At 35.9% G+C, this 21,897-nt stretch overlaps 1 protein-coding gene across 1 annotated transcript; it reads left to right on the top strand.

Moving 5' to 3' along the window:
• Positions 1–7,431: 7,431 nt before the first annotated feature.
• On the top strand, positions 7,432–21,579 carry IBSP (integrin binding sialoprotein). Its single transcript, XM_058721952.1, has 7 exons — positions 7,432–7,513; positions 10,110–10,177; positions 10,259–10,309; positions 10,405–10,482; positions 14,363–14,428; positions 19,760–19,930; positions 20,528–21,579. The coding sequence occupies exons 2-7, from the start codon at positions 10,124–10,126 to the stop codon at positions 21,062–21,064; spliced, it is 957 nt and encodes a 318-aa protein (XP_058577935.1). The 5' UTR covers positions 7,432–7,513; positions 10,110–10,123; the 3' UTR covers positions 21,065–21,579.
• The last annotated feature ends 318 nt before the right edge of the window (positions 21,580–21,897 follow it).

Raw genomic sequence — 21,897 nt, 5'->3', positions numbered from 1 at the left:
TGTAAGTTTGATATTCATCGTTTCTTGGCTCTTTGGCTAAGATCAGGTGTAAGTTTGATATTCAATCCTGAAGCATAGGAGGAATATCGATACTAAAAACCAAGTGAGTAAGTGAAGCCATGGGAATGAAAGAGATCATCAAGAGAGACTGTAGAATGAGAAGAAGAGATGGACAAGGACAGAAACCTGAAAACAAAAACATCTAAAATACAGCTAGAGAAAGAGTAACACATAAGAGCAGTTGAGAAATAGTAGGCAGGGAGGAAGAGAAGACCAGAGAATGCAGTACCATGCATGTGGTAGGTAGGTACAGGCTTTTGAAAGAGGAGGAAACAGTGGCATCAATTGCTATCAACAAAAGAATATAAAGAATGAGAGTGTTCACTCCAGTTAACTAACAAGCACTCATTGATTAACCAAAATGAAGATATCGGTCACCTTTATGAGACAAGTTTCCACAAAGTTGTGGGGGCAAAAACCATATTGCAGTAGGTTGAGAAATGAGAAGGTGAATAAATTGGGTCATTAGGGGCACCTGGGTGACTCAGTCAGTTGAATGTCCAACTTCGACTCAGGTCATGATTCCAGTTTGTGGGTTTGAGTCCCACTTCAGGCTCTGTGCTGACAGCTCAGAGGCTGAAGCCTGCTTTGGATTCTGTGTCTCCCTCTCTCTCTGGCCCCCACCTCACGCTCTGTTTCTCTCTCTCTCTCAAAAATAAACACTAAAAAAAATTTAAAAAAAACAAACAAAAAAAGAAATTGGGTCATTAGAAGTTGACAACTCTCAGGGCACCTGGGTGGCTCAGTTGGTTAAGGATCTGACTCTTGATTTCGGCTCAGGTAATGATCCCATGGTTTGTGTGTTTGAGCCCAGCATCGGACTCTGTGCTCACTACAGAGAGTCTGCTTGGGATTCTCTGTCTCCCTCTCTCTCTGCCTCCCTCTTTCTCTCAAAAATAAATAAATAGGGGTGTCTGGGTGGCTCAGTGAGTTGAGCGTATGACTTTGGCTTAGGTCTTGATCTCATGGCTCATAGGTTTGAGCCTCACGCCCGGCTCTGTGCTGACAGCTCGGAGCCTGTAGCCTGGTTCAGATTCTGTGTCTCCCTCTCCCTTTGCCCCTCCCCTGCTCATTCTCTGTCTCTTTCTCTCGAAAATAAACATCAAAACATTTAAAAAAAAAAAAAAACAAACATTTTTCAAAAAGTTGACAACTCTCAAGAAACTTAATTGTGAAGAAGAGAGAAATACATGAGTAGCTGGATGGGAATGTGTATATATGAAGGAGGTTTTTGTTTTATTAAAGAGATTTGAAAATCAAATGCCAATGAAAGATATTAGGGAAAAGTAGATGGTAGACAGAGAAAGAGAGCTGGGAAAGCTATAGAAAGATCCAGCAAGACTTAACTATTATTCACTCCAGCCAAATCTTGAATAAACAAGATTTGGATAGGGAAAACAAATTCAGGAGCTTTCCCCTGGAGACAGGAAAGAGAAGAATCTATGTGTCAACCTTTACCTTTCTTTAGAAAGGGCAAGGAATCAATGTTCACCTGATGTCAGTTTCTATGAGAACATCCAGTCTTGTGTAAATAGCCATAGATGTGGTTTCCCTGATTCCATATACAGTAATTTAAAAAGATATACTCCTTGCCCTCCAGAAGCTCACAATAAAAAACAGATGACAGGCACACCACCACTACCACATGTGGTCACAATATTATAGTAAGAGAACATGATGCTTCTTAAACAGGAATTTATATTAGGTACGAGTTTGGTATTTGTTATTTCTGGCTATGGAATACATGAAAGTTTTATTGGAATATTGGGTGGGGTTAGGAAAAGCATTACTGGACTTCCACATAAACAGAGGCAGCCTGGGAAGTAAGTAGGGAGGGAGAGCTTGACTGGTTTATAAACTCTGAGGGGGGAAAACAAAACAAAACAAAAAACCTGTCGTATTGCCTACCACCAGGCTTAAAAGAGCTCAGTAAGTGACAACAATTGACTGATTGTATAAAGTCCTAAATCCAGATACTCATTAATGGAAAAATTAGGTTTTCCAACTAGGTTCCACTAAGGTTGAATAGGTAAGCATGGATGGAAGACATAATGCATACTGTAAATAAAAGGACTGGCTAGAAAAGGTTTCTAGTGATGTAACATCAAAGAGCAATTAGGCTGTTAATGAGACAGTTCAGGAGAAGAGTATTGTAGAGGTGAGTGTTGGTGTCTAAACCAGATACTACCTTTTGGTTTCAGAGAAAGAGTGGATATGGAAGAAATAATAGAAGGGTATAGTAATAAATACAGTGTTAGCATAGCCAAGATTTCAGCATTTTTCTACTGGAGGGGAGGAAATTTTATCCTTTATTCTAGAAAATTCTAGTTACTAAGATTTCAATTAAGAGCTGCCAAGAGACCTCACATGAAAATATGTTTTAATAGTATTTATCTACTTTTTAGACTTGGTTATTCATAAGCCTTATATAGACCATCTTGCAATGTATTCTAGCAGGCAAGAAGTAATAAATGATACTGGAAAAGGAAGTTGGGGATGCCTGGGTGGCTCAGTTGGTTGAGTGTCCAACTTCAGCTCAGGTCATGAGCTACGTACGGTTCATGGGTTCAAGCCCCACATGAGCTCTCTGCTGTCAGTGCAGAACCTGCTTCAAATCCTCTGTCCTCCTCTCTCTGTACCTCCACCACTTGGTTGCTCCTCTCAAAAACAAATAAACAATAAAAAAGAAAGTCGGGGTCAGACTTTTTAGGTTGAGAGAGTTTTAACCAAGGTCAAAAGCTAGTAAGAGACAGCACCAGGACTCTACCTCAATCCTTGATTCTAAATCCTGAATCACAGAATATTTTGGAAGGGGAAATAGGTAACATGTCCACAATTAGAATATTCTGACTATAACCTGGCAAGAAGTAATGAGGACCTGAACAAACACAGGGACAAGAAAGGAGAGAGAAGTCTGGATTCTAAAGAACTGTGGAGGTTGTGTTAACAGGATTTGGCAAGCGAGTATATATGGCATGTAAAAAAGAGGGATACATCACAATGAATGTGGGGTTTCCCCAGAAATGACTCACCACACAGTGCAATTTGGTTGTGGCATGCCAATGAGATGAATGTGTGTTCATATGTCATCTAAGAGAATCAACTCATAACAACCAGTTTAAGTAAAGATTATCAAAACAATGAGATTGCAACAAAAAGTGATGATGAGGGGCACCTGGGTGGCTTAGTCAGTTAAGCATCCGACTTGGGTTCAGGTTATGATCTCACGGTTCATGAGTTCGAGCCCTGCATTGCAGCTTGGAGCCTGGAGCCTGCTTCAGATTCTCTGTCCCCCTCTCTCTCTGCCACCACCCTCCACCCGCTCATGCTGTCTCTCTCTCCTTCAAAGATAAAAACATTAGAAAAAAAAATTTTTTAAGTGTTGAGACAACCCTGATTATATCAAAAGTAGAATTAATAAGGATTTGTGATTTATTTTTTCTCTAGCACGACTCCTTAGAAAAAATGCTCCAATGACCATGCATGAATATATCTAGTCAACTAATAGGTAGAGTCTGACTGGATTAGAGATTTGACTCAATTATTTACATTAAAAAAAACTTTATAGACCATTTCAAACATACACAAAGTGAAGAGAACAGTATAATGAATCCCTAGGGTAACCTATCACCAATTCAATGATTATCAATTTATAGTCAATCTTGTTTCATCTTCATCCACACCCACAGATAACTGTTTTATCCATAAATATTTTACCATGAATTTCTAAAATATAACAATTCTTTTTAACACATAATAATATCAGAAGATACTAACAAATGATATATCCAATTAGGGGTTAATTTCTAAAATACATCAAGAACTTATACAACTCAACACCAAAAAAACCCAAATAATCCAATTAAAAATGGGCAAGAGGAACTGAATAGACATTTTTCCAAAGAATACATACAAATAGTCAATAGACACATAAAAAGATCTCAACATTACTAATTATCAGGGAAATGAAAATCAAATCCACAATGAGACCCCACCTTACACCTGTCAGAATGGCTAGTATCAAAAAGACAAGAAATAACAAGTGTTGGCAAGAATGTGAAGAAAAAGGAACCCTACAGCACTGTTGGTAGGAATGTAAATTGGTATAACTGCTATGGAAAACAGTATGGAGGGTCCTCAAAAAATTCAAAATAGAAATACCATATGATCCAGCAATTCCACTACTGGGTATTTACCCAAAGAAAAACAAACACTAATTTGAAAAGACATATGCATTCTTATGTTCATCACAACATTATTTACAATAGCCAAGATATGGAAACAGGGTAAGTGTCCATTGATAAATGGATAAAGAAGATATGGTATATGCACACAATGGAGTATTACTCAGCCATAAAACAGAATGAGATCTTGCCATTTGTGACAACACGGATGGACCTAGAAGATATTATACTAAGTGAAATAAGTCCAACAGAGAAAGATATATGTCACATGATATCACTTATATGTGAAAACTAACAAAACAACTAACAAACAGACCCATAAATACAGAGAACAAACTGATGGTTGCCAGAGGGGAGGAGGATGGAGGGAATAACAAAATGGGTGAAGAGGAGTGGGAGATACAGGCTTCCAGTTATGGAATGAGTAAATCACAGGGATGGAAGGTACAGCATAGGAAATACAGTCAATGGGAATGTAATAGCATTGTATGCTTACAGGTGGTAGCTACACTTGTAGTGAGCAGAGAATAAGGTAGAGTTATTCAATCACTATGTTGTACAAATGTACACAAATGTAATATTGTGTGTCACTATACTTCAATTAAAAAATATGAGTTTGGGGCACCTGGGTGGCTCAGTCAGTTAAGTGTCCGACTTCCAGCTCAGGTCATGATCTCACAGTTTGTGAGTTCAAGTCCCGCATGGGGTTCTGTGCTGACAGCTCAGAGCCTGGAGCCTGTTTCAGATTCTGTGTGTCCCTCTCTCTCTCTGCCCCTCCCCTACTCATGCTCTCTCTCAAAAATAAACAAACATTAAATTCTTTTTAAATATATGAGTTCAATAGAAATCAGACTTTTTTCTAAAAAAAGAACAATACTATTCCCCCCAAATTAACAATAATTTTATAATACCATAAAATGGTGAGCATTCAACATTTCTCCAATTGTTTCATAATTTCTCTAGATATGACTCTGAAGTCTTTTTTATCTATAGTTTTCCCTTTCTTCTTTTAAAATTTTCCTTGCTAATAAAATATAAACCAGGTAATATGTTCTATAACGTTTCCCACATTCTGGATTTTGCTAAATACACCCTAGTGGTGTCATTTTACATATTCTTTTGTGCCTAGTATATTCTCTCACCTGGTACATAGAGAGGCTTCATCAGATTCAAGTCCATTTATTTGGCAAGAATGCTTCACAGGTGATAGAGGCACACAGTGACTGGTTCATTTTTGGCTGAAAATTGCCCTATTTTTTAAAAAAATTTTTTTAACGTTTATTTATTTTTGGGACAGAGAGAGACAGAGCATGAACAGGGGAGGGACAGAGAGAGAGGAAGACACAGAATCGGAAACAGGCTCCAGGCTCTGAGCCATCAGCCCAGAGCCTGACGCGGGGCTCGAACTCACGGACCGCGAGATCGTGACCTGAGCTGAAGTCGGACGCTTAACCGACTGAGCCACCCAGGCGCCCCGAAATTGCCCTATTTTTAAAAAATGGATTAAATTGAAGCCTCATTGTAGTCAAGTATTTCACACAGTGGTAAAATCAAGAACAAACCCCAGTCTTTTCATTCGCAGTTCTCTACTCCTTTCATTATATCATAAGCTGTTAACATCTCACTGAATGATTATAATATACCAATTACTCTGCTAGGTATGATATGAGATATGGTCCCGCCACTCACAAAATTACCCAAGGCATAAGTTCAGAAATCATCTTAGGCTTCTCCACTTCTCTTACTTTCACTAAGTCCTATCGATTTTATCTATTTGACATCTCTCTCATTTGTTCCATCCTTTCCACCCCCATGGCCTCTGCTTTAGTTCAGACCTTTGTCACACTGACTTCCTGAATCACTAGAAAAGTTTCTTGGAGCCCCACTCCTCCCTAACTATCTTGCTTTCCTCAACCCAGATCTGCCTTGTCAACAAAAGATTTTTCTAAGTTACAAATCTAAATATATTATTTCTCTGCGTTAACCCTTTGATATTTTCTTTTCCACAGTGGAATCCATACTCCTTAGTGCAACCTAGAGTCCCCTCCATCATCTGGTCTTTGTCTATTCAACCACCCTCATCTTCATGACTTCTACTCACTATATTCCAGTTTATTGAATCACTGAAGACCTCTGAATGTGCCAACAAGGATCTATAGTGATTAAAAGTAGACTCTAGAAATAGACTTGACTTTGATCTCTATATTCCCCCATTTTCTAGCCATGCGACCCAGGACATACCATCTCTGTGCCTCACTTACCTCACTTGCAGAATGGGATAATCTAACTGAATTATTTTCTGTATGTGTGAGGGATGACTGAAATAGCACAGAAATAGCATGAGAGCACTCAGTAAATATTAGACAGTTTTGGTCTAATTATGTTCATTCATTTCTGTATCCTTTAAATCTATTCCTAAGAATGCTTTCCTTTTCTTTATTGATAACCTCTCCCTTATTGATAACCTAGCAAATTCCTATTCTGATCTCTAAATCTTGTAGATATTTTCATTGTTGTGTTTTACAGCTATAAGTCTGTCTCTCTATGAAACTGTGTAAATTTTAGACAGGGACCAGATCTTTTTTATATTTGGCTCTTCATGTCCTAGAACACTGGCTCTCCACTGTCCTGGTTCAGTGGAAAGCTCAATAATTCAAGGTTTGGTAAACTGAACAAAGTTTATGGGGTTGTTTTTAATTACAGCAATTTTAATTTATGAGTCACTGAAACATATTTTAGAAAAAATATATTGATATTAAAATATTAACTGTTCATCAGCTCCTTCACTTTATTATTTGATTTTTTTACTAAATTAATAATACAGGATTGTATCTGATGACAATAAGTTTCCTTTCCTTTCAACATACTGAAAACTTGTATGATTATAAAATTTTTAAATGGTTAAATCTTTTGCTATTTATTTTAATTCATATCTAGTGTATTATTATATATATTCAGAACTCAAACTATTCATCTTCATCTTAACCTTCAATTAAATTCCACAATGCAAACCTCTTGGCACTAGAACCACATTTCATGTTTATTTAACTGAGCCCGTGTCTTGAAAAAGTGTTGAAGTTTGGGGGTTTTCTGGTGAGAATCCACATTCTGACATCACTTGCCCCTGACAGTGATTGGCTGTTAGAAGGCAAGGAAGAGTTTATAGCCAGTCACAGTAAGCAAATGAGTGAGTGAGAGAGCAGAGGAAATATTCAATCTGTGTCACTCACTCCTGTTAGCCTGTCTCCTCACTCCAGAACTGCAAAAGGGTAAGATTTAATATGACGACTTCATTTTCTTAAAATCGAACACTCCACATTTTAGATCTCTGGACGTGGCTTTGAATTTTTTATTTAAATGCTGATCTACTGCATTGTATAGAAGGTAATTTGTATGTAATTTAACACTGGCTTCTCATTAAACTAGTACCTCAGATTTTAGATTCTTTCCAAAAGGTTAAATTTATTAACCTATGCATGTAAATAAGTTTTTAATATTGTGCACGTAAACTATAAAACTACTTTCTATCTCTCCATCTCACAAATAACTGTTTCCTCATTCTGATGTATTCAAGATAAGCTGACTGAAATACTATTTTTCACTTCTAAATCTGCCTCAATGTAGGCAGACTTCTCCATAAATTATGCCTAATCTATACTTCAATTACATACAATATCTTTTCAATATGTTATATATCTGGTTTCCAAGTGTTAATATCCCGTATCTCTAAAATCAGTATGGAAAAATACATCAACACTAGAGAAATAAATAATGCTGGTAGTTTATCATACTCTTCCCAATGAAAACTTATAATTAGATTTTCAAAACTATCCTTTAAGAATGTTTGAATTGTTGTCTGGGTTAGTAGTGGTCACTATAGACGTCTTTGTTTTTTATGAATCATAAAGTAAATAAAATGAAATTTATGTAGGCAGCCAATTGCTGCCTACATGAATCACTTGGTTCTTTTTATACGATTCGTACTATGTTTTCATCTAGTTGTTTTTATGCTTTGTTATGAGAAATTTATGTAATCAAAACCCTGTATACAGTTATATATACTTAAGTTTTAAGTTCTTTAAGACATTATAAATATTCCAACTCTTTTCATAAAGCTACAGAGTAATAATTTTCCCACTTGCTGGTGAGTCTGACCATGGGTGACAAAAGTTCGAAGCGTTACTTAAGCACCCCAATAGCAATAAAAACATCTTATACAGATAGGCCCCCTTTGGGGCAAAGCCTCTTTATCGTGGTGTGGTCACTAAGAATTTTACTAAAATTAGACAGAACTATGAGGAAGTATATAGGCATCAAAATCAGAAGACCCAGTCTGCCACAAATTGAGTGTGACTTAGTACCCAAGACACCTTCTTCAAGTTAAGTCTTATTCTGTGTAATGTTTTAGTGTCAGATACTCAGTAAGGATGCCATAAATTCTGGCTAATGACAAAATGCAAAATCAAACTTCAGAATACAGAATACATGGATTTCATACATTTTAAATATTACTTTTCCAAATGTGTTTATGGGGAAATTGCCACCACCATTACATATTGCTTCTAAAATGTTGCCAAAGCTGTCACTCTCAGTTAAGCACTCTCAGTTAAATGTATATGTCAGTGCAAGTGGATGGGTATTAGTAGACTTTCAGCTAAGTTTATTCAACCTCTATTAAAGTAGGATTTTATCAAATAGAATAAAACTAAAGTAGAATATGATTTCACTATCCCTCTCTTTTTACTTATGAGGAAATCTATGTAGAAGTGAGATCTCTGTATGACTGCAAACCCCAGGACTGTGTGGGAACTACTCCCATTCTGAGAGTTGCATTTCAGAATCAAACCTTCCATAGCATTGACGTCTCCATGATGCCTATTGCCCTGACCCTGAAGAGCCCTTGATCCATCCTGTGATAGTCTCCCGCACTAGTGATGGAAAGCCTAAATGGAGCTGGAGAACAACCTAATTTGAGGAAATTTTCCCCTGATATCCCAAGGTGAAAGTCTGATTAGCTCTTCCCATAGAATCACTCTTAGACATGGCTGTTTGGTGCTACATGCTATGAGAATAGTATTTCACATATTATGGATTTCATACACTGAAAAAAAAAAAAAGAAAGTTTTTTTCTCTAAGGTAACCACAGGAAAACAGTTCCTATTTCTCATGTTAAAAAAAAAACTCATAGTTCAAAACCCGTTGTACAATCACTGATGTAAAAGCAATCATATAAATGTATTCAATTTTTACTTAGTTTTTAATTATAAACAAAACAGATCATATACTAACAATTCAATTCCTTAGCTGACATTCCTATGTCAATGATATTAGGAAGCCTCTTTGCTCAACGTGAAGTACACTAAGCATTCAAGCCCCTTACAGTAATGAAATGGTCTGCCACTGACAAATCACAGCAGATAGGTTAAAATCAAATATGGAGTGCTCCTAGGTGCCTCTGTCAGTTAAGAAAGAATCTGACTCTTGATATCAGTTCAGGTCATGATCTCACAGTCATGAGACTGAGCCCCCATGTCCCATGAGCTGGGCATTCTCTCTCACCCTCTCTCTCTGCCCCTCCCCTACTCCTTCTCTCTCTCTCAAAAGAAATAAAATTTAAAATAAATAGATAGGTAGATAGATAGATAAAACCAAATATGGAATTCAAGATTATTTAAACAAAGTCAGTTTTCTACCACTTAAAAACAAAGAGGAACAATTTTGAAATAAAAGCCAGAAATTTGGTCTTAGCCAAAACTGTAACTGGACAGACACAAAAACCAACTAAATAGTTCTTCTAGTATGAGTAAAAAAAAGTTATACTCTTAGTTTTAATATATATTAACTTTACCACTTCATTAATTCCAGAAGCATTCACCAAAATGAAGACTGCTTTAATTTTGCTCAGCATTTTGGGAATGGCCTGTGCTTTCTCAGTAAGTTCTGTATTAAAAACCTATAGTTATTTCCATTTTTGTCTTTTCATGTATGTAATGATTAAATGTTCTTTTAAACAGATGAAAAATTTGCATCGAAGAGCCAAATTAGAGGATTCTGAAGAAAATGGGGTAATTAATTTTAGCATACTTTCTTGGTCTGACTATACTTACTCTAGATTTATTGCATATTAAACATGAATATATTATTTACTCTGTTTATGCAGGTCTTTAAGTACAGGCCACGATATTACCTTTACAAGAATGCCTACTTTTATCCTCCTCTAAAACGATTTCCAGTTCAGGTAAGTATAAAAATTAATTTTCTTTCTCACCCATTATAATTTAAAGGTAATCAAATTTAACTACAAAATGCCAAAATTCAACTCTCACTAAAATTCAGCCAGAAAGACTTACTACAAAAAGTTTGTTTTTAATACAAAACAACTTATTCCTAAGTTCTCTTTTAAAGCAGAGATATACGCACAGAGAATAAAACCATTTGGGCCCAGTCTAGAATGATATAATAAAAGCAAATACCTTGGTACATAGAGTTCAGGTATTTTGGCTAACACTGACAAAATGGACAACTTTACCAGTTGTTGACAATTAAGACAGTGATAAGGCCACTAACTGTCATACTATAGTTGAGTCAATACTGTCATACAGCTGTTTTAGACCTAATAATTTAGAGTCCTTTAATTGGTAAGGAAAAAATTGATTTCATAAACAGCAGAGACAATTTAAAATAACATTCGTGATTGCTGAGGATTTTCTGAACCTCTGACCTGTGTTGGTCACTAGAGCAGTATGTCAAGTATTGAAGCTTAGCTATAATGGAAGCATGGTTCAAAAACTGCAGAGGAAAGAGAAAAAATTCATGAAGTGAACTAAAAGCTTGTGAGAAAAACATCCTTAAAACTTGTAAACAAAAAAGAAAATAACAAATACTAAAAATAAGAATTTCTCTTTTTATGGGTTACCGGTGAAGAAGGCCTTTGAAAACTGGAGGGTGTGGTATTGATTTAAAATATTTGACAAACCAGAATTGTGCTATTTTTATTACTATACGGTTTGGGTTCAGGGCACCAATTATGCACATCTGACCCAGGATTCCTGGGACACTAAGAGCAGTCAAGATGCTGAAAATGATGCCTCAGCACAGTGGCTTGGCAGAGCATCCTACCATATGTTGGGCTAACCCATTTCCAAATCATACAATGATAGGAAATGATAATCTTAAAGTATTTATAGCACCACAATAATTATGGAATGTGTGTGGCCACAGAAATATGAGCACAGATGATACAAGAGTTGTGGGTTTTCAGAACTGTCTTCCATTCTTTGGTATACCTCAGGCCCACAAATAAACACTGCTCATTTAAATGTGTGCTTCATTCTCTTTTTTAAACTCAATGGAAATGGTAATAAATTTAAATTTCTGAATAGCTCCTCAATTTTTCTAAAATATCAGGTACTTAAGAGATATTCCCAACTATCAATTTTTGTAGAAATATAAATGTGATCCAATTAAAATATCTATAGCGAAAAGATATTAGGAGAGGTTATATTTTTCATTCCTGATAAATTCAAAGTTCAAAGATCTTTAGGTAGATCTTTAATATAAAAAATTTAGAGAAATTATATACAGATAAATTCATCTCAAATAATGTAGAATTTGTAAAATAGTTGTATTTAAAAAGTATCCAATAAAATGTATGCCCTAATCCATCAATCTGACCTAGTATTTATGATCTATTCTTCTACTTGCAAAGTTTGATTCCCAGAATTTTCTCCCTTACATGTCTACTTATATATTTTCCATAGCTCTATATTATTTATTCTCTTAAGTCTATCAAGTATTTGGTGCCCAGATTGTCATCACAAAATGCATTGGCTGTACCGGCTTTGAAATTAATGTTTTAATCAAACAAATATGTGTTTATATATAATCATTTCTAAAATACCAACTTCCATGAAATATGTCATATTAATTTCAAAGCTGTCAACAATCTACCCATTGCTTATCTATCCGCTTAGCTATAGAGATGGAAGTATAAATAAGCTTAATACCCTAAGCATTTTTAATTGAGGAAACTGTTTCTTTCAGGATTCAAATATTATTTGAATTGTGTGTGAATTCTTAGAGGGCAGAAACTTTATATTTCTTTTATTGGACTTATCTTAGCTATCACAGTGCTTGACACAGGGAGACTGCCTATGTTTCCAACTTTATCTCTTACTACTATCCTCATTCTCAAAACAATGTCTGAAATGTAATTTGGGGATTGAATAAATGGGAGTGATAGAAGCTGAAAGGAGTAATGGTAAAATATACATACATACATATATGTGTCATATATATATTTGACTTCCAGAAGAATATGACTTAGTTAAAAACTGGAAATAAAGCATAAGTGAAAGAAAGGAAAAAAGAAAATGCCAAGGTTTCAGGGGATTTCATGAAGTTTTAAAATTGTTCTCACTGCAGACACTAACTGAAGAGTGGTTGGGATAGCAAGAAGGCTAGAGGTGAGGAAACCTATAAAAAGATTCAAACACTCCCACCGAGACAAAATACATTGCAGAAATATGCTGCCCTCTCTATTAACTAACAAACAGAAATAGTTTACATGTAATATTATGTTTTGTTCACCCTCTGGGCTAGGAAAGCACAACCCTTAAGGTCATGGTAGTGGAAGAGCAGATGTAATTATTCTCTTTTCCACCCAAGGTTAGTTATTCTTGGCTCAAGAGGACAAATAATTCTCTTTTCTTGGGTGGATGGCATGGCCACGTGAAGAATGAGCCATACAGGGACAGCCCTGAGCAGGACTGACACACGAGTGCTTCCTCATATCTGATCCCTAATCCTGAGGTTCTTCTGCATCTCTGTTTTCTAAGACCCAGAGTGCTTAATTGGATCATCAGAATCAAAACTAAGATTTTCAGGGCAGATAATGACAGAATCTTGGGGCACCTGGATGGCTCAGTTGGTTAAGTGCCAGATTTCGGCTCAGGTCATGATCTCACAGTTCATGGGTTCAAGCCCTGCGTTGGGTTCTGTGCTGACAGGTCAGAGCCTGGAGCCTGCTTTGGATTCTGTGTCTCCCTCTCTTCCTGCCCCTCACCCGCTCACGCTCTCTCTCTCAAAAATAAACATTAAAATTTTTTTTTTTAAATGACAGAATCTTAAGTTGGGTATCCATTTATCTACCTGGTGCCATTAGGGGTAGTTGCAGAAAAAGAGGGAAAATTCAATTTATCATTGGAAGATAAAAAGTCTCCTCTGTTTTAAAGTCTCGGTAAGAGATGTTTAGGTTTATATTTCCTCTTAAAAAGTAGCAAAGCTCATTAACTTATAATTATATTTTTATATACAGACTCCTTGGTTTAAAATGTTCTCATTCAATATTGAGCACTTTAGAGGCACGGCACTCTGTAATTTTCCTAAATGAAGTGAATTAATTTTGCTCTTATATAATTTTTACCTCATATATATAAAATCTCATTTATATATAGAGGGAGGCTTATTTTATGGATTAGCTTTAATTAGACTGAAAGATACTAAAAATTATATGCAAATTTAATTTCAAGTCAAATTCTAATTTAAATTCATCAGGAGAGCTCATTATTTAAGAGAATCATTCAGTAACAACTTTTATTTCATAACAACCCTAATCATCATTTCATTTATATTTTATAAAGGAAATAAAACAATGTGATCTGTGTGTTAGTTCATTTGCCTCGAACTGTTGGAGAAATCAAAACAGCTCTGGGCTTGATTCCTTCTCTGTAAAATAAATTGAATCAGATAATCATCTTGTCCTTGCAGACATAGGCAATTCCATGATTCATTGTTCTAGTTTTTATATACAAAATGTTTTAACATATTTCCTATGCTTTTGGGGTTGAAATGCCTACCTCATTTCATATCTTGATCATTATAAAGCACCTGTTTCTCTCCAACCTCATTTTATATATTCCCAATCTCTTCATATCTTTTTCTCAGATTCACGAGAACTAAATTCACATGAGAAATAAATCAAGATGGCAATACTAATTAGTTTCAGTAAATATTTGTGAATATTTTATCTTAATTCAATCAGCAGGAAATCTCCTTTTGTGTTGAATGTATGTGTACCTATATATGTACCCATATATATGTTTTTTTTTTTTTTTTAGAGCAGTAGTGACTCATCTGAAGAAAACGGAGACGGTGACAGTTCAGAAGAGGAGGAAGAAGAAGAGGTAAGGAATTTCTGCAGGATTTTTCAAAACAAACCAGGCAGCATGAAAACAAATAGGAAACTAGTCTACTGTAGTCTGGACTTAGCAAACAAGCCATTGCCAGTTTACCAACTACCCACAGTCTTCTATTTTGGACAAGGAGAATATTATTTAAATTAGAATAAACTAAAATGACCTGCTTAAAATGCTACTGCATTTGGCGTTCAAGTTACCTATAAGTGGTGCACAAAAACAAAAATGTCTCCGTTATAAGTTGGAAGAAATGTACATTCTGATAAAAAGAAAAGGGAGGATCATTTATATTTAGGTGGATAGTGCAGGATGGTAAAAGACAAGTACCTAAACTCAGTGCAATACTTGTTTTAAGGACTGAACTTAAGCTCAACTTACTAAGTGGGTAGTATATGAAAAGCTAATCTTATATCCTCTACAATATTCTTATGATTCATCTGTTTTTCTTGACCCACCAAGTAGGGTTATTCTTTTAAATGGGAATTGCATATGTCATTTTGTCTAAAAATAAAATTTATGGTCTTACATAAAGGCAAATACTCAAGATGTATAAGTACATATAGTACTACATATTCTATACATAGTCCTCCATAGTACCTCAAATTAGTGTAGTTCACAGCTAAAATTCATCTGTATACCTTGGAAATTGTGCTAACCTGTTTATAACTGACACTCTTGCTCAAGAAAACATACTAATTAGGTACATTTTCCTGGATAGTCAATTATAGCTATCCACTGCTTTGGGGACCTTCTAAATTCAGGTATTCTTAAGTGCTATTTATGAAGGGGCAATGACAGTCAAAAATGGATCATGGATAAACATCTGCTATCTTGAAAACAAAATGGTATGGGAACTTTAAAAGTGACAAATAATTCGTTTGATTTTATTTTTTTAACCATAAAAGTATCATTTCCAGTACTATAATTTACCCTAATAGCTTAAGGGAAGACCTTACAAGAATACCAAGCCAGTACCAGGAAAAATGCCACCTACTAAATCCCACAAAATTTTGCCAGGAGTTCCATATAGTAATCTTACACAAGAACTAAGCTGGGGTAATCTATTTAACTACAGCTCTTTGCTGTACAGTGATCGCAAAATTGCTTTGCCAGGTAGATTTCCCAATTAGACTGCATACCTTTTGGCAATAGTTCTTCATTTGTTATGATGGAGGTTGAGGATCGAGGACAGTAAGGTTTAAAAACTATGATGAAATCACACATGCTCAAAATTTTGTCAACAACCTCTGAACATTTACTATCCTCCCAAAACTTACCTGCAAACTCCTAATGACCCAGAGGGCAAGAGACCATAGGTTTCATCTCCAGTTTGGGGAAAAACAGACTGTATCCTCCTTATAGCTCCTCACACTGCTTAGCACAGTTTCTTCTACAATATATGGTGCCCAAAAAATATTTGTGGTTTAGTTTTGAAAACTTCAGAGGAATAAATACTCCAAACATCATTCATTAAAAGTGATCATAGAAAAGTGGATACATAAATCTGAAGGCTTCTATCATGAAGAGATTCTAGAACTTCCTTTTTCCCCATTTCTTCCCTAAAATTTCATTGGCAATTCAGATTAAATACATAGAGTCTCCAGGAATGGTATTCACATTAGAGGGTGCTTAGGCATATTTTCTATCTGATGATGATCACAGTTTTTTTTTTCCATTTCTAAACTATTCAGCCTCACTTTAAAAAAAAACTTTATAAAAATATAATATATACAACACAATTATCATATGTATACAGACCGTTGAAATTTCAGAAATTGAACACACAGTTTCAAAAAGCACCCATATCAAAAAGCAGCATATGCTCTGTGTTCCATTTTACTCATTAACCAAACCCACCAAGAGCAACTGTTATTTTGAATCCTAACAGTTTTCACCCATTTTTGCATATTATAAAAATGGAATCATGTATCATATACTCTTTTTGCGTGGCATCTTCTACTCCCAACTTCAAAAGTTAATCCATATCGTTCTACAGCTCTAAGTCATTCATTCTCATTGTGAGTATCTTATGAAGTGAATATACCACAATATATTATGCTTTTGTTGATGGGCCTTTGGGGAAGTTTCCAAGTTTGGGCTATACCAAAGAGAGCTGCTATGAACATTCTAGTACTCCTTCTGGTGAACACATGCATTTATTTCTGGAGGCCAAAAGGTATGCATATGTTCAGCCTAAGTAGATGTAACCAAAGCAAATGCACTGTGATCTCCCTCTATTAGTATATCAGTTACTCCACGTTCTCACCAACAGTTGTGTCTTTCAGCCATTTTAGCCAGTCTAGTGGGTTAATAACAGTTTTAAAACATTAATACTAATTTTTCTATTCAAAAAGATATTTGAAGTTAATACCCATCAACAGACTGACCCGTTTTCCTTCTTAATTCATTGCAACAGCATATCCTTAAAGAAAGTATCTATCACGGGAATCTACCCCCAAAACCAAGAGCACACTGTACACACTGTATATTAGCCAATTTGACAATAAATTATATTAAAAAAAAAAAAAAAGAAAGTATCTAGAAAAGAAAGGGCATTGTAGGAGAAAATGTAGAACTTCATGATTTGAGAGTCTGGATCTTTACTCATGACCTTGCCACTAGTGAACCACCATCTATTTGACCTCATGTGAGTCATTTATCTCATTGGACCTCAGGTTTTTCACGTGTAAAAAGATGGTACAGGACCCAAATTATATGTTCTACTCTAAGAATCTTTCCTCCTCCTGCCCTGATTTAGTCTGTTGGAATAAAGCATAAACATGAATAAATAAACAGTATGGTGTTTGTGGGATATTTGACACAATTGGCTTAAAGACTGTTTAGGGGTGGACTCTAGTAGCCCCAAGAGTTTACTGAAACATCGGAATTTACAAATTTGATGAAACAAACATATTCTTCTTTAGCCACTCTATTTTAGTAATAAGGCAAGCTAAACCTGGGTTGTGTTTATTTTTTTTCTTTATATAAACATTTTTTTCTTCTACCACTTTGTTTTGAAATCTGTGCATTATCTTTTTTTAAGTGTTTATTTAAATTCCAATTAGTTAATATACAGAGTAATATCAGTTTCAGGTATATAATATACTGATTCAATACTTCCATACAACACCTGATGCTCATTACAAGTGCACTCCTTAATCTCAGTCACCTATATAACCCATCCCCTCACCAATCTCTCCTCTGGTAATCATCAGTTTCTTCTCTATGGTTAAGAGTCTGTTTCTTGGGTTGCCTCTCTCTCTCTTTTTTTCCCCCTGTGCTGGTTTGTTTCTGAAATTCAACATATGAGTGAAATCATATGATATTTGTCTTTGACTGACTTATTTCAGTTGGCATAATACTCTCTAGCTCCATTCATATTATTGCAAATGGCAAGATTTGATTCTTTTTCATAGCTGAGTGTGTGTGTGTGTGCGCGCACACACACACATCACATCTTCTTTATCCATGTTTTAAAGTCTTAAAACTTATATTAATGTCATCATCTAAAGAGATTAGATACACTGAAATGAATTCAATTTTCCAGTACTTAAAGTAAATAAACTCTCTGTATGAATTCCTGACTTTTTTAAATGTTTATTTTTGAGAGAGAGAGAGAGAGAGAGAGAGAGAGAGAGAGAGAGAGAGAGAGAGAATCCGAAGTAGGCTCCAGGCTCTGAGCTGTCAGCACAGAGCCTGTGTGCGGCTCAAACCCACGAACTGTGAGATCATGACCTGAGCTGAAGTTGGATGCTTAACTGACTGAGCCACCCAGGCTCCCCTGAATCCCTGACTTTTAATATTAGCTATGAATCACATCGGGAGATTAACTCAATTAACAAATAACTGCCTAACAACATAAAGGCAAAGAATAAAATGTTCAATAAGGTTATATAGTAAGATTAGTAAGATTATAATAAACATTCACTTGAGGAGTGTTAATTTTTTTTAAAAATCATGCAATAACATAATATAACCACTAAAAATTTCTTGGAGTGTTTAGCTTCTTCACTGCACAGAAAAATTGATTGTGTGTCAAATGTCTAAAATCTTCTGAATACTGCATACAACACAAAATTGGCTTATATACTGCCAGATAAATTTTGAATTAAATATGGTTCTTTTCTCTAAATACACTTGAAAGCAAATGAAATATATTCACTTCTTTTTGGTAGTAAATAAGAAATGCAATCAATTTGTTTGAAGAGGGGGATTTCCATAAAAATTCCTTTCTGAAAAAATATCCTAGGTGTAGTGTGAACAATTCACATAAATCCTCTTCCTCAACAAAAACATCATAGTGCATTAGAAAGGGCTGGGGTTTTTTGTTTTTTTATTAGAAAGATACAGCTTCATCATGCATAAGACCTTAAGCAAGTTATTTAGCTTTTCTGAGCTCACTTTCCCTTTCCAATTTTTTTTTAATGTTTGTTTATTATTGAGAGACAGAGAGAGACAGAACGTGAGCAGGGGAGGGGCACAGAGAGAGGGAGACACAGAATCCGAAGCAGGCTCCAGACTCTGAGCTGTCAGCACAGAGCCCGACGCGGGGCTCAAACTCACAAACTGTGAGATCATGACCTGAGCCAAAGTCGGACGCTTAACTGACTGAGCCACCCAGGCGTCCCTCACTTTCCCTTTCTAAAGAGAACAATAATCCTACCTTACAAGGCTGCTATAAGGAATAACAGGTATAAGTTCTCAGGTTATTTGTCAGCAAATGTAAGCACTTATTTACTACCATGTTATAATAGTATTGGTAAGACTTTAAGAGCCTAAAGCCTGTAGAATAAAATACCATGTAGTCAGATATGCTGAAATTATTACACAAACATTTTTGAATTGATAAAATAGAATACAGAAGGGGCGCCTGGGTGGCTCAGTTGGTTGGGCGTCCGACTTCCGCTCAGGTCATGAACTCCCAGTTGGTGAGTTCGAGCCCCGCGTCGGGCTCTGCACTGACGGCTCAGAGCCTGGAGCCTACTTGGGATTCTGTGTCTCCCTCTCTCTCTGCCCCTCCCCTGCTCATGCTCTGTCTCTCTCTGTCTCTCAATAATAAATAAACGTTAAAAAAATTAAAAAAAAAAGAATACAGAAATATCTAAAACAGACTATAGTGACGTGAGTAGAATGAAATAACTCCGAGTTGAGTTCTAAGAAGTGAGAAGTGCAAATGTCATAAGAGGAAGCAGAATTGTTAACATTAGGTGATGAGTTGGCTGAGGAATACGTTTTTCTCAGTAATGGCTCATGACTCCAATAAATTTTGAGTTTTCTTCCAAATAAACTAACTTTTCTTGCTCTGGATATCTTTACCAGGAAGCTTCAAATGAAGAAGAAAACAATGAAGAGAATGCAAATTCTGATGAAAATGAAGATGAAGAATCTGAGGCTGAGAACACCACCCTTTCTGCTACACCTGGCTATGGAGAGGAGACCACACCTGGAACAGGGAACATAGGTTTAGCTGCAATCCAACTTCCCAAAAAGGTAATAATTCCTCAAAAATGTTAAATCTGATTTCATTTCTTTACTGAAATCTAAGGTTAGCTTGACACTATACACAGGTGTTCTACATTACCTTCATTAACTCATTGAAAAAGCAAGAGCAGGTTCAATGTCCCTGTTTACAAGTAAGGAAATATCTTTTCCCAGGCAAATTCTCTTCCCATGTTATTACACTGACTTTCCACATTATAACAGAAGACTAAGGACAAGCATCTTGGCAATGGATAAAAGGTCCTGAAAGATACCACTGCATTTCAGGGAAGAGGATTCCAAGACAGACAAAGTGAATAGCAAAGCTATGGGAAGCATCTCCCACAAGGAAAGCTTATTTATCAAGTACATTTTCTCTATCAAAACCCAATGACGAAAGTACTAATTCTGAATTTCTAAAACACCCATCAAAGGTACTAGTTCTGAATTTTTAAAACACTCACCAATTCTTTTGTAAGTTAAACTGGCTTCAATTCAAAAATACATCTGAAACAAGGCTGTAGGTACAGCCTGTGTTGGATGAAATAATGGTCTTAAGTTTTTACGTTTTCACACCAAATCTGGATCCTTTTAAACTTTTCCTTACAGGCTGGGGATACAAAAAAGGCTACAAAAGAGGAGGAAAGTGATGAAGAAGAAGAGGAAGATGAAGAAAATGAAGAAAATGAATCAGAAGTGGATGAAAATGAACAAGGCATAAACAGCACCAGCACCAACAGCACAGAGGTAGAAAACGGCAATGGCAGCAGTGATGGAAACAATGGAGAAGGTGAAGAAGAAAGTGTCACTGAAGTCAATGCAGAAGGAACCACAATGGCTGGAAGGCAGGACAGTGGTGGCTCCACGACTACAACCTCTCCAAATGGTGGATTTCAACCTACAACCCCACCACCAGAGCTCTATGGGACCACCATCCGACCATCTAGGGAAGCCACCACCACTGGATATGAGGAAGAGTATGAACAAACAGGCACCAATGAATATGACAATGGATATGAAGTCTATGAAAACGAGAATGGAGAACCTCGTGGCGATAATTACCGAGCCTATGAGGATGAGTACAGCTACTATAAAGGGCGCAGCTATGACAGCTATGATGGTCAAGATTACTACTACCACCAGTGAAAGTCCAGCCTTGGATGAATTCATTCATTCTGGCATTTTGTGTGGCTACCATTTTCAAAGTTCAACTCAGGAAGGTGCAATACAACAAATGTGCATATTATAATATGGAATGGTGCTACTGTTCCAAAGTAATTTTCTGTAATTGCTTCTGCGAGTAATGGGCTTCTTGTTGCTTTTCTCTGGTATGTTACTGGAGGGTTATTATAAATCAGGGTCATTTATCAAGTGGTAAACCAATCCATGAGATTGAGTTCAATTAAATGTTTGGAGGTTGTAGTTCTATAAATATTTTTTAACATATTTGCACTATTAATTGCTAAAACATACTTTTCATGCAAGAAGTGCTTCTATGTATTGGCATTAATGACACTATAAACGAAATATGTAGTTCTTTAATCACACTGCCTATCCAACTCTGTATATTGTGTTTAATTATCATCTTCATGTATTTTTATGTGACCTTTATGTATATTCTACCTATGGGTTTTATCATAAATAAAAAATGCAATCTTCCATATCTTATAATTAAGGAAAAAATGAGAGATTCAGAACTGAAAAATATGAGACCAGTGGGGAATAACTGAGCTAAAGGATAAAAGCTTATTTCTACTATGCTTTAAAACTCAGAAGAACTAGAAGTATTCTAATATGGATAAATCAACATAACTAATATTTTGACATGCTTGCGGGCATGGTCAACCATACACATCAGGAGAAGAAGTGGCTTTTATTAGAGTTGCCAGATTTAACAAAAATATAGGGTGCCTGGTTAAATTTGAAATTCAGATAAACAATGAAAAACTCCTTAGTAGAAGTAAGTATGCTCCGTGCAC

Source organism: Neofelis nebulosa, chromosome 3, assembly GCF_028018385.1.
Source record: "Neofelis nebulosa isolate mNeoNeb1 chromosome 3, mNeoNeb1.pri, whole genome shotgun sequence".
NCBI lineage: Eukaryota > Metazoa > Chordata > Mammalia > Carnivora > Felidae > Neofelis > Neofelis nebulosa.
This window is presented reverse-complemented; position numbering and strand designations above follow the sequence as displayed.

Bases quoted from the DNA above. Each gene is read 5' to 3' on its own strand.
- IBSP (XM_058721952.1), top strand. From the start codon at position 10,124: ATGAAGACTGCTTTAATTTTGCTCAGCATTTTGGGAATGGCCTGTGCT. The intron at 10,310-10,404 runs GTAATTAATTTT...CTGTTTATGCAG, and splicing joins AGGATTCTGAAGAAAATGGG to GTCTTTAAGTACAGGCCACG. The intron at 10,483-14,362 runs GTAAGTATAAAA...TTTTTTTTTTAG, and splicing joins TAAAACGATTTCCAGTTCAG to AGCAGTAGTGACTCATCTGA.